General features: G+C 43.8%; 1 protein-coding gene across 1 annotated transcript in view; it reads right to left on the bottom strand.

Annotated features, from left to right (window-relative positions):
- Positions 1-12,133, bottom strand: part of LOC103894264 (E3 ISG15--protein ligase HERC5) — a 21,128-nt gene that overhangs the window by 8,258 nt on the left and 737 nt on the right. The window contains exons 2-16 of the mRNA XM_019470550.1: positions 11,108-11,240; positions 10,356-10,432; positions 9,567-9,788; positions 8,711-8,802; positions 7,987-8,117; positions 7,053-7,201; positions 6,662-6,735; positions 6,254-6,348; positions 4,976-5,035; positions 4,165-4,267; positions 3,836-4,019; positions 3,330-3,508; positions 2,072-2,167; positions 752-862; positions 576-683 (exon numbers count right to left, since the gene is read on the bottom strand). Coding sequence (XP_019326095.1) covers positions 576-683; positions 752-862; positions 2,072-2,167; positions 3,330-3,508; positions 3,836-4,019; positions 4,165-4,267; positions 4,976-5,035; positions 6,254-6,348; positions 6,662-6,735; positions 7,053-7,201; positions 7,987-8,117; positions 8,711-8,802; positions 9,567-9,788; positions 10,356-10,432; positions 11,108-11,240 — 1,814 coding nt within the window. The remainder of the gene's footprint in view (positions 1-575; positions 684-751; positions 863-2,071; positions 2,168-3,329; positions 3,509-3,835; positions 4,020-4,164; positions 4,268-4,975; positions 5,036-6,253; positions 6,349-6,661; positions 6,736-7,052; positions 7,202-7,986; positions 8,118-8,710; positions 8,803-9,566; positions 9,789-10,355; positions 10,433-11,107; positions 11,241-12,133) is intronic.

Here is a 12,133-nt window from a genome sequence, read left to right as displayed (position 1 = left end):
CCCTGCCATAACCTTTGGGTTTGTGTGGAAACCACAGACTAAAGCCACACGGAGACAGCAGCATTATAATCAGCTTTTCATCTCTCTCGCTGGCACTATTCTTCCTTTCCCTTCAGGCAGCATCTCTGTGAGAGCAATGGCTTTTGTGGCTATGTCGCTTGCTGGCCTCTAACGCTGGCTCCCCAGCCACCAGGTTTTTCACGTACAGCAAACTAGCCTAGAGTCTTTAAAGTCTAGCAGCAATATTAATCGACTTTGCCAATTACCAGTTTCCTGAGCAATCCTATTACGTTACCCCAAAGCAACCTCACAGTAAATAGCACTGTCAACTTGCATTTAACTTATGCCAACAAAGCTTGATGGCTACCTGGAATAAGAATAAGATACTACCCTCCAGGTAGTATTTATTCTACATCCCCTGTGGAACATGTTTTATAATAATTGATGAGTAGTTGTTTTGTTGTATGCTCAGTGAATACTGAATCCCTTCTACCAATACTTCAGTAACACGGAAAACCAAAGAACACTGCAGCAATATATTCAGAGCTAACAAATAATACAATTTGGTATCTTACCTTTAAGATGTTCCTGAATTGCTGGGTTGGTGCGCTATTTAAATGAGTCCATATGTCTTGCAGAAGGCACCGTCTTCTGACCGGAAAATCCCACTGTGATAAGTGTATCTGAAGATTGAAGTAACAGTGTGTTAGCAGTGTGTTTCTTTCTTCTAAATTGTAAAAAAATTGGCCACACTTACGTAATTAAAGGAGAGGGACAGAGCGGTGCATTCTGCCTTATGAACGCCAATCTTGTCTTGCATGTCAAAGATGCATGGATATTTGGTCAGCTTCCACGGGGCCATCTGAAATGACAAGGAAGAAGGAAAAAGATTTGTTGATTTTCTCTTGCAAAATCAGAGTTTGGGGGTACGTGTGCAGACTGAACTGCCAGTCTGTACCCTGGCAAACTCCTGTTATCTCTGAAACATGCCCTTGTTGTATACGTGAACACTACACCAAGAGAGGCACACTTTCTAAAAGGAGCTTCTAAGCACTTCTGTGAGTGGGAAACCCTGACAGGGAGGCACCTGAGCTGTCTGTGCAGGCAGACACTTGTGTTACAGTACCCCAAGAATAAAACAGAGGCATAGTGATTTTAATAGCATCTTCCGTAATTCAGCTAAACCAAAACACATAGTAAAAATGTCCTGGATACCCAGGTTATGGTACATTGTTGTTAAAAATTGTGTGGTTTATTATCTGTAATACCAAAAGTAGATATTGGTATACAAAAGAATCTAATTCAAAGTGTTAGCCTCCAGTGTGATAAGGCAACAGCTTCAGGTAATGTCCTATTTGGCTTTTGATTCTATACTGTTTCTCAAACCTCCTCCTCCACTCTGGTTAATTGGTACAAAATTGGTACATTAGCAAACGAAAGCTTATGAAAGAATTAGGCAGTTGCCCTGTGAATTCCAGCCAAGTTGCCAGAAAACTGCATGTTTTTGCCTAAGCAAGCCCCTACTATCCACGTTTCCATTTCATGCTGCTTCCTGTGACACCAATTGCATTTGGTACCTCATTTTTACTTCTTCCTGTCATCAAGAAATGAACCATTTCACAGCTTAATTTTTATTACCACAGCTTTGTTTTTCAATGTAAGTAAACTGAAATGCTCAATAGGGTTTCTACATAAAAGTTTAAAGAGACTTCACAATATTTGTTAATTAAACATAATAAAATCCAGAGTAACAAGAAGTATAGCAACCATCCTTCATGGTGCTATTTCACACTGATCACCAGTTCAAAGCAAATAGAGCTGCTTAAGATGCTGGAGGACAGCTCTGACTCTCAGAACCAGGGGTCATCTCAGGAAAGGCACTACCGCAGCTGCTAAAATACTGGGATGGTAAATGGCTTGCATGATTTATAACAGCTGGAGGACTAGGGAAAATGCATTGTCTTTGAAATGTACTGGGCTAGAGTCTAGAGCTGACTTTCATAAATATAGACTCATTTAAATAAAACAGAAAAAAAGGTGTTTTGCACTGCTGGTAAGATTTTATACTTACTTCTACATCAAAGAACAAAAGCAGTCTGACAATCCCTTTCACTTGAGGCACATAGAAGTTGTTTTCTTGTACTCTGAAACCAGTTCTGGAGTTCACCTGCATTGATACACGCAATATGAAAAGGGGTGTCAGCAGATCTAGTGAGCTATGTGTCGGTGTGGCAGGACAGGACTAAGGAGTAAGAGGGCTCCCTGCAGAAGGAGCTCTGAGACCCTGCACAGAAGTGGAAGGATAGAAGTGCTACGAGTAGCACAGCACTCAACAGTGAGAAGTCTCAGAAAGCCATGTATAAACTAGCAGGAAAGCAATTTTAATTTACAATGAAGACCCCTTAACAGGACTCCATCAGGAAAGGTATGTTTCACTTCGAGTGTCTTTCATGTTGCAGGACAGTCTGAAGTTCCCTATTCATGTTCATACTTGTTGCCTGGCAAAGATACAATTTTGGGGGGGATAGTGAACATGTAAAGTTCCAAATGATGTAACCACTTACAGAGGAGTAGGCCTGCGGCACTTTTGAGTTTATCTGGATAGATACAGATCCAAGAGTCTAAACGTCAAGGCCCAAATCTGTATTCTCAGCCAAAAGGATACTTCAATTCTGAACAAAATTTAACAACTTTCCCTGATTCATACGAAGTGCATGCTTGGGCTCTTGACTTTCCTAAACTTTGAACATCTCAGCAGGAGAAAGGATGGTTGTCAAGAAGAATACAGTTACTGCCCCCTTTCTTCCCTTTGTTCATATGCAGCTAAAGATGCTCTAATTCTATTGTGTCAGAAAATTTCTCAGGTAACAGGCTCTTAAAGCATCATGCAGTGTTACTGTAGCAGCCGCGATGTGCCAAGCAGGTGGGTTGTCTTTTAAATGCTGTGAGCAGTTACGCGCGTGAGGGATCTCGCCAGCAGAAAGGGGAGTGGGCATGCTACGTAATGGACAGCACATCCATAGCTCTGTACGCATCAATGCATGCACTCCTCGCACCGCTGAAAGGATCCCTCCCCCTGCCAGGGGCTGTAACATGCCCCAGCTCTTCATTTCTGTAGAGGGTCAGCCAGGCACAAGTCAAGAGCAGGATTCCTTCAAAGCTATGCTGGTGTAGAGCCAAAGAGATTCCTGGAGCAATATCAAATGACAAGGCCCCATGTTCCCTTGTAAGAAGGAAACCCAGAGAATTCAACAAATAAAAAGGGTTAAAATACTCTAATTCGTACTGATATATATTCCTATCTAATCAGGCTCCAAACACTTTCTCACCTGGTAAAGAATCTGCAGTATTTGCAGAGGCTCTGTTTCATGTGGGTGCAGGTTGTAGGGGTTTCTTTGCTTATAGCTGACTTCCATGATAAATTGAGACAGGCTTTTCTGGGAAACCGTCTTATACAGAACGACCAGCTCTTTGAAAAAGGATGTTTCTAGATTTGACCACAGGCATTCTGTAGAAAACAGCTGGTGAAATATCTGTCACAGGTAACATGCAAATAACTGCAATTTCTGGATGAAGCTGCATTTTCTCTTTTTATCAAATGAACTAAACCAAAAAAATGCTTAATTTTGCACTACAAAAATTAGTAAACCTCAGAATGAGAGGGTTTTTTTTTTCCTGTGTCTTGCTGTGTAGTCCCCATGTTTCTACTTCTACCGAAAGCATTTATTCCAGGCTGAACTCTGGAACAAATTATATCAGCGATACTAACTCTTGCTCCACAGCCGAAAATGACCAAGCATTTAAATCGTTCAGTTCTATCATCATAAAACCCTACCAAGAATTTGCAGGTCCTTTGGCTGGAGCTTCGTGATGGCTTGTGCTAGCAGCCTGAGAGAATGGAAAGAGCTGCTGTCATATCCCTGCAGAAGGAAAGGCAAGATCAAGTAGACTCTGAAATTTTCAGGTGAGATGGGAGAGGAAGACAATGACGGCAGTAACTTCTGAATCTCCTTTTGCACCTTCAGAGGGAAAAAAAAAAGAGACAGGGGTTAAAAATGCAATTATGTTTTGCCAAAATCATCTATGAATTAGGTTGGCACAGAATTCCCAAGTTTCACGCACAAATCCAGAGGTCCTCGGTATCTATGTAGTGAGAGTCCTTACCTCCTGGAAGACTTGTGGCTTCTTGCTGATTTTCTTATAAAAACGTTGCACTTCTGACATGTCTACACCCGAGAATTCTTTGGAAGTTTTGAAATGTTTGTCTCTATCACAAAGAAAAAAGAACACCAAATGATGTGAGGAACTGTTTTTTGTTACTGCCCGAATAGTGAAGCGTCCTAACATCAGAAAATACTGGGAAAGTTCAGCCCCAGCTCCAGGGGGTATAACTTCATCTGTCCTAAGAAGATATTCTCACTGTGGTGTGACCTGATTAATATTCTGTCCTTCCTGTCTTGTGTAGCTGTGCACTGTTAATGGTAGGCTTCCTGTATTTCAACCTAAAACAACTTGCACTTCAGTGCTGGGAGGAGCTATTATGGATACTTTGGGAGCTGTAATATTGCCTAAAGGGCTTATCGTAGAATCATAGGATCATTTAGGTTGGAAAAGACCTTTAAGATCATCAAGTCCAACCATAAACCTAACACTGCCAAGTCCACCCCTAAACCAGGTCCCTAAGTGCCATGTCTACACGCCTTCTAAATACCTCCAGGGATGGTGACTCAACCCTTATCATCATCTGTCAAATGTCACTATGGGATAATCTGCTAGAATGTGAGCTTCTATAGCAAATTTCAATAGGACTGGGGGGATAAAAAACTTAATTTTAGCATGGGCTTTGAAAAATACAGACTTGCTTCTTGCAAATTCAGATACAACTAATCTCTACGTACGTGGCCTAAAATAACACTTTCTGGTCAGTTTACATGCAGCCCATATATTCTGTTACGTCTAAGTCAGCGCATGCTACCTTTTCTCCAGGAAGCTTCCGTTGATGCAAGCCTCAGATGAAAAGATCAGTCTGATATTCCTGATAGTAAAAAACAAACCAAAGTCAATCCTTTCAACATGAGTAGCAACTTCAGGTTTTTAATTCTGAAAGGGCAAAAAACGTGTGTATGAGTGTGTCTGCACCTGACCACATAAAACTTTTCTTAGCACCACTTTATTGGCAGCGTTGCAGAAGACGTATTCGAGGAGTTAGTGATCTTCAGCAAGCCACCTCTGCTCTCCTGGGCCTTGTAAGGGAACCTGCTCAAGCGCTCCACGCCAGCCCGTGTTGCATGCTGGGGGGTGTTATGATGGAGATATCTTCTCCTGACAGGTTGGGACGTTATCTGGTTTTGTTTGTTATGCAAAATAAAAGGCACTGTGTCATGGGAGGGAGGAGGAACCCCTCTGCAGACCGGATCTTCGTAGCGCTGAGAGAAAATCCATCAGGGTATCCATTTGCTGCTGCACGAAAGCTGGGTTCCCAGCATCTGAAGGGACGTCAGACTTACTCACTACCTGTATTCCTGGTTCTGTTCTTAATAAAGCAGCTATTTTATCAAGCGACTTGCTGTCAGGCCCTTCCTATTGAGATCTGGAAAGAACCCTCTCTCACCCTCTCAACAACCACTTTCCATATGATCCAAACTGTACTAAAAGTGGTCAGGGAAACATATAGATCCAAATTAGCCAAGATTTTTAAATGCTCAAAATCAGCAGTTGGAGTCAGACTTGCCCAAAGAAAATAACCTCCCACATAAGATCTGAAAAAAGACTACTTAATCATAATTCTCAGCCATACTGTAAGGCTTCCCACAGTAGTATATACTTACTGCTTTTGAAAATGGGTCACTAAAGAAGGGATCACTAATTTTTAAATCCTGACACACACAAACATTCCAGTTTGGGTACTCTGGATTATGATTTTTGCACAAGGCCTGGGTCTGCAGACCAAATCTTTCACTGATTTCACTTGTCGGCTCTTCATCATCTTAACAACCATTCTGTGCAAGGAGGACAGGCTTCTGAAGCCAGGCAGTACGTCTGCTCTGTTCCTGCAGAAGGGTTATCGAAGGGCTGTTGCTCATCAACATTTCTTTTTCCTGTGCAAAAACTAGGTAAGAAGTGCTGGTACAAGATTCTGTCTCAGCTAAATTCTTGAATATCAGTTCCTAAAGTAGTCTCTCCAAAGAAAAATAATTTTTAGAGAAAATCATGTATCAGGGAAAAAAAAAAACCCAGCAGGTTTCTGACTTACTTTTTTATACTCTCCCAGTGTTGTGAACCGGAATTAGAAATCCATGCATCCACTTCTTTATCCTTTAGAGTGGCAATTCCATTCAAATAGGAATTCTGTGTGAAATGCATGAAAATGTTGACAAGATTACAGGTCTAGCAGATAGGATTCTTTTTTTCAAGCCAATCATTACAAGAAGATTTCAGCCTAAGTATGAACAAATGAATGGTCATCCAGCATGATCCAGATGCATTAACCACAGAACAGACATATAATTGCAATACAAGTTAGTTTCTGGGTAAGCATGGAAAGAACTGCAAGAGACGTATATGAACTTGGAGCGCTAAAAGCAGGATGGAAAATCCAAATGTTTCCAGCAGTACTGTGAACAACGGTAAAATTAGAAGCCATGATCAAATATGCACATACCTTGTTCTTGCAAAGGACAATACTTCGGTTTCCTCCTGCAATAATTTCAATCACCTTTTGTGATGTGTTGTTTTCTGTGAAAGAATAAAAAGATTTTCAAAGGAAGATTTGAAAAGACAGTCATTATCTTCAGAAAATTCAGTGCACAGATGTGGAACAGTAAAAAAAACCCTCAGATAGTAGCTGTCTGTCTAAAAGTTGATTCTATGTGGCCATTACCCATGATGGTAAATCAAGCAGCAAATGGAATTATCCATTGTAGAATCTGTTGGGATGACCAAGCAAGCATGAGACATAATGTTAGCCTCTCAGTGTAAACATGAAATCAAGAAAGCAAACATCTCCCTGGAATAAACAAACAGAGATTGTACACATCTGCAACAGTCATTACCCTGACAGGATTTTCCAGTATTCACTGGTGAATTGATGGGAAGTGGTATCAACTGATTAGGCTTTCTCTCATCTCCCAGCCGTCCTTCTTTACCAGAACCAAACGAATAGACTTTGTCCAAGGAGGGGACATAGACCAGGGTGTGCTGTCTGTTCAGAAAAAGAAAAATGGTCATAATAAGCTAATACCACTGGGCTAGTCAGAATAAAATTTAGAGATACGTTTTCAGAGTGGATAGCTGAAGCCTGTCGTTAAAAGTCCTGACAGTCCAGCTACAGAATCCCTTTAACCAAAGTCTTAGGACCCTTCCTTGCGTAAACATTCAGCAATAAAGAAACGTATGGACTCAAATTTCCTATACTATCCTCTAGTGTTTGTGATTTACCCTGGGTCCACATACAAAAATAAAAGTGTTATGCCTTGCTAGCTTCATGCCCTTCCATTTTTAAAAGCGCAACTTCTATGCTGCTGAGCCTGATACAAAGCCCAGGAAAGTCGACAGGAGACTTTTTCTGGCCCAGTTCCAGAAAGGCAGAATGAAGTTGGGTAATTATCACCGCTCTTCACTTCTTTCTAAGGACCCACCAGTTTGTCAAAGTGGACGGGAATTCAGTGACTTTCCCGACGCAGGCTTTTGACAGTCTTTTGCCCTTTGGAACGCAGTACACCCTTCGTTTCTTAAAAGAGCAAGAAAACACAGGCTTCTGGTGTTTTTTGCAGCCCTCTGCCTCTGCTCGGCATGGGCTGAGGGTTCTGCTTTCACTGGGGCTGTGGCAGGAGGGTGGCTTACACTTGAAGAGTGGACGATATTCTGACAGTGCTGACTTACTGGGATACAGGGATGTGAACATCTTGGTGACTCCCCTCCCTACTGTTCTTCAGTGATTCCCCTAAGACCTTGACCTTAGAAGGCATGTTATTGGTACTTTCCCACCTGCCGCAGGCAACCTGCGAAACTCTTGCTCCCCACAGCTCGGCCACCACACGAGGCATGAGTTCATTCCGGGTGGAGTTGTGACCAAGCTGGCCAGCCCCTCCTGCTCCAAAGGTGCACACCAACCCCTCCTTGAAGATGAAGAAACAAACAACAGGATCACTGCATTATTAATGGCATTCAAACAGTCACCACCGAGAGTGAGAGCCAGCAAGACACAATATCTTATATGGGACTTGATTCAAAACATCCCTGATTCAAACACAGGTAGAGTTCACTTCGCATCAAGCCTAATCTTACACTGTCTAATGTCCAAAGCATTTGACTCCTGAGAAAAGCAATTTAACTCCTGAGAATAACTCCCTGTTGCTTAAAAATTTTACTTGTATGAGTAAACCCTAATGATTAGCTATCGTTCACATTTTCTGAAGTCCCCAATATGCTATAAAAAAGAAATATTTTCAAAAAGTACTGAGAGTTGAACAGCACCTCTTTGCCCCAGGATTCCCATTCACCATCTCCCTGCAAAAGTTTGCATGCAGGTGACAGGAATCTGAGAAAACGCCAGTTTTCCCAATAGCTTAGTTAGCATCCCTTGGGGATCGTCTTCAGATTCAGATGGAAGCAGGCATTGCCATCCCAATTTCTCCATGCTGACTTTTAGCAGTGTATCTTTTTCTCCCAGGGTGAGGTCTCAGATGCTGACTTTCTGTTTCAGACTCACCTTGGAGAGAACTGCAGTGTGATCTGCCCCACAGGAGATAAATACAGTCTTCCAGTGCTCTAACGCTCCAACGTATGATGGGCAGTCCCTGTCTGGAAAGAAGATAGCACTGCTAGAGTGAATGAGTACTGGGGGGGTCTCACACAAAGAAAGATTTAGAAAATAGGGGATTTTAGCACTTTTCAGTCCTCTCTTATAGCAATTCATGTATTTACTTGGTTTTGAGTTGTTTTCTACCCTCCACTATAACATACACTTTCTCATGATGTTCTGTCTTTTTCATGGTATTTTCTTTTCATTTACATTCGATCTGAAACAAAACGCAGTGCTTTCACATCTGCTTGCCAAAAGGTACTTGGCTTCAAAATATGTGACTCTCAAGGGTGTGGACTCATTCAGATCCCGCTGATTTCAGGTTCTGTCTGGCTAGGGCAACTCTGCTCAAGCCTTCTAGGTTTGAAGACAATGGGTGATTTTAATTCTTCTCTCACCTTGTGTTTACAGAGAATTAAAGAAGTCAAAGAGGTATAAAATTAATTTCCTTCATGGAAGACTGCCTGGAGAAAGAAAGGGAGTGGAAAGAGACCTCTGAGACATACGGTTTTAAGAGCCCACGCTATCCAGTTGGCCACATACCATGATTGGAAGTTCTCTGTAGAAATACAACCCCTAAACCCCTTATCCCTGCATGCCTTTCCTGGTCAGGAAACAAAGAACTTACCCAGATATACTTTCTTCAAAGACTTTACTGTCCACTGCTGCTCCAAAGGGGCTTGACAGTCCTGAGGAGCTAATCCTGTGTCTGCAGTAAGCTCATTGACCAGGAAAACACCCTCCTACTGCTGTCTTTCCTTACCTTCTGTGTCTCCGAGTCCCAGCTGTCCAAAATCATTCTTTCCCCAGGAGTACACAGCTCCAGAGAGTGACACGGCTGTGCTGTGAGCTCCTCCAGCAGCAATTTGAGCGAGTGAGATGCCCTTTAGTCTTTCCACCAGCTGTGGTTGGGGGATGAGTGTGGTTTGGCTCCCCACTCCAAGCTGTCCATGGGCATTCTGGCCCCAGGTGAAGAGCTCACCTCCTTCACACACAGAACAAAAGAAAACAGCTCAGCCTCACTGCTTTCCTCGAGTCTTTGCACTTTGGGAGTGGGAGCGAAAATCAGTGCTGTTTTCAGGGATCTAGCTGCAAGGTGAGACCAGCAGCAGCAACCAAATCTCCCTGTTTGCTTCTGACCCCTTCGGGGCAGTCCCATGCTGCCCATTTGACTCAGCACAGCAAGAATAAAGGCAGGGTGTTTCCACCTCTAAAGCCATACTCCAAGAAGTTCCCAACCAGAGAGGTGCTCCAACTTAAGAATGATCTGGTCTGGTGACTGCAGAGTGGGGCAGCCACGTCTGCTCTCCACAACACACCTTTGTGGAGGGATAGTGCTCAGGAACTGGAGAGAGACAGAGCTGCAGGTCCCTGGGTGCTGTGAGGAAAGGGCAGCGCTAATAGCCAGTGCACTTTGTGTCCCCCACCCATCGCTCACTACTCTCTAATGGTGTCACCAACTACTGGAAGGAGTTCAAACGCTCCCTTCCGAGAGCAAGCTTGCCATAATGTGACTCCCGTTTAGAAGAGAAGTGTGCTTGAAAGAAGCTACCTCTGGACAGTGCCATGGCGTGCTGGTCCCCACATGCTATTTGAACAATATCTTGGTTTCCTAGTTCTTTCACCAGCCTACAAAAATAAGGAAAAAAACCCAAACAAGTCAAAATAGATAGATGCTGTGCCATGAGACAAAGTAAAAGAAGAAGATCCTCTGCTCACCAAGTCCTAGCATGTTTAGCGGGAATTACATGGAAAAATATAGGTCACCTGTAAGTTGATTCGCCTTGCTCTTATGCTAGCCTACTGCAGCTGCACTAACTGATTTGATAGTGGTTTGCACCATGGGAAGCTGGAAGAGAATCGGGCTCAGCCCTGGGCAAGTTAACAGAAAATCCCACAGCAAACTGCTGTGCCATTTTTAGGTGACAGTTACCCTCACAGCTTAGTCAGAAGGTGGCAAGGTTCAGATGTGCTTGAGTCTTTCACCCGCAGCTTTCCCAAGCCACGTGTGGTTTGCAAGTCATCTGCGTTACTCTGGTATATGCTACCGATCCTTACTAAGTTTGAGAGAAAGCTGTCTCATGTGCATCTTAAGCAGCTCAGATCTTGGTATTATCCTCAAAATCAGTGCTCTTCTTGCTGGGTAACAAAAGAAGATAAAGGTTTGGGTACTAGGAATGAATGTGTTCCAGTTCCCTCTCTACAACAGGAACATGCCAGTCTCTTGGATGTTACTTTTAGGACAAGTGGGCCACCTTCTCTGACCGTTACCATCCATACCTCCATGCCGTGAAAGCTTCTTACCTTGTCTTAGAGCAGTCAGCTGAAGCTGTAGCCCACTGTTCAGAAAGCTTTCCATCAGAGGAGAGAATGAGCATATGTGTTGCATCATGGTTTGAACATTGCACCTCCTCATTCTTCTGCGACTGCGTGAGTTCTGCAGAACAAATATGGACAGGCATGATGGTCACGCTAAGGCAGCAGACATCTTAACCACCTTGGCCCCCTCCCCAAGACCTCTGTGTGCTACTGCGTTCACCAAGAGCTTCTGCTCCTCAGGAAGAAGTGAGACAAGCGTGTGTGACTTATTTTCTCAGGCCCCTTGGGGTTTCAGTGTCCTACCCGCTGCTTGGTTTCATGCCAGACAACTCTCCTGCCTGGCTACCGCTAAAAGATATTTCTCCATCTCTTAGGCTGCTGTGCCACCAGCTCCCAAGATGATCAGCAAAACGTCAGCAGAAGCACATTCTGTTACTTCCACACAGCTGTGGAGAGTGTCCTGGGGAGATAAAGCACTTCTTGAGACATATGACCACCCCAGATATGTCACAGCCTTGGGGATGGGATGCCTTGAAGTCAGATGTTTCACAAGACACTGGAGAAGCAATGACGGAAAATTCACGTTGCCCGTTTCCAGCAGAAGGAAGTCCCTTCTTGTCTGCAGGTGCTTTCCTGACCCCCAGGCACCAGATTCACCCAGTTACTCTTATGTGGCCCTACTGCAGCACAAGCATCTGAGAGCCAGGATGCCCAAGCGCAAAAGGCAGTCACCAGCAAAGCCTTCCCTGATTCACCTAACACCTCTGGAGACTCACTGCCCACCCTTCTCACACCTCCCCAGCTTAATCACAACATGTAACCAGAGAGGAAAATTCACATCTCTTCCCCGGCACGGTCTGCCTCCTTCCAGGCTCCTCCGATTGCTGCGCACTGGGACATGTTTAAGCACCTCATGCAGCGGCTCGCTCTCCCCGAGAGGCAGCACAGCAAATTATTGCAACTTTAGCGGTTTCACCTCCACGGACCCGTCCTCGCCCACGCACGGACGCG

This window comes from Aptenodytes forsteri, unplaced genomic scaffold (genome assembly GCF_000699145.1).
Source record: "Aptenodytes forsteri isolate BGI_AS27 unplaced genomic scaffold, ASM69914v1 Scaffold93, whole genome shotgun sequence".
Taxonomy (NCBI): domain Eukaryota; kingdom Metazoa; phylum Chordata; class Aves; order Sphenisciformes; family Spheniscidae; genus Aptenodytes; species Aptenodytes forsteri.
Note: the sequence above shows the minus strand (reverse complement) of the source record. Positions and strands in the feature narration are given on the sequence as shown.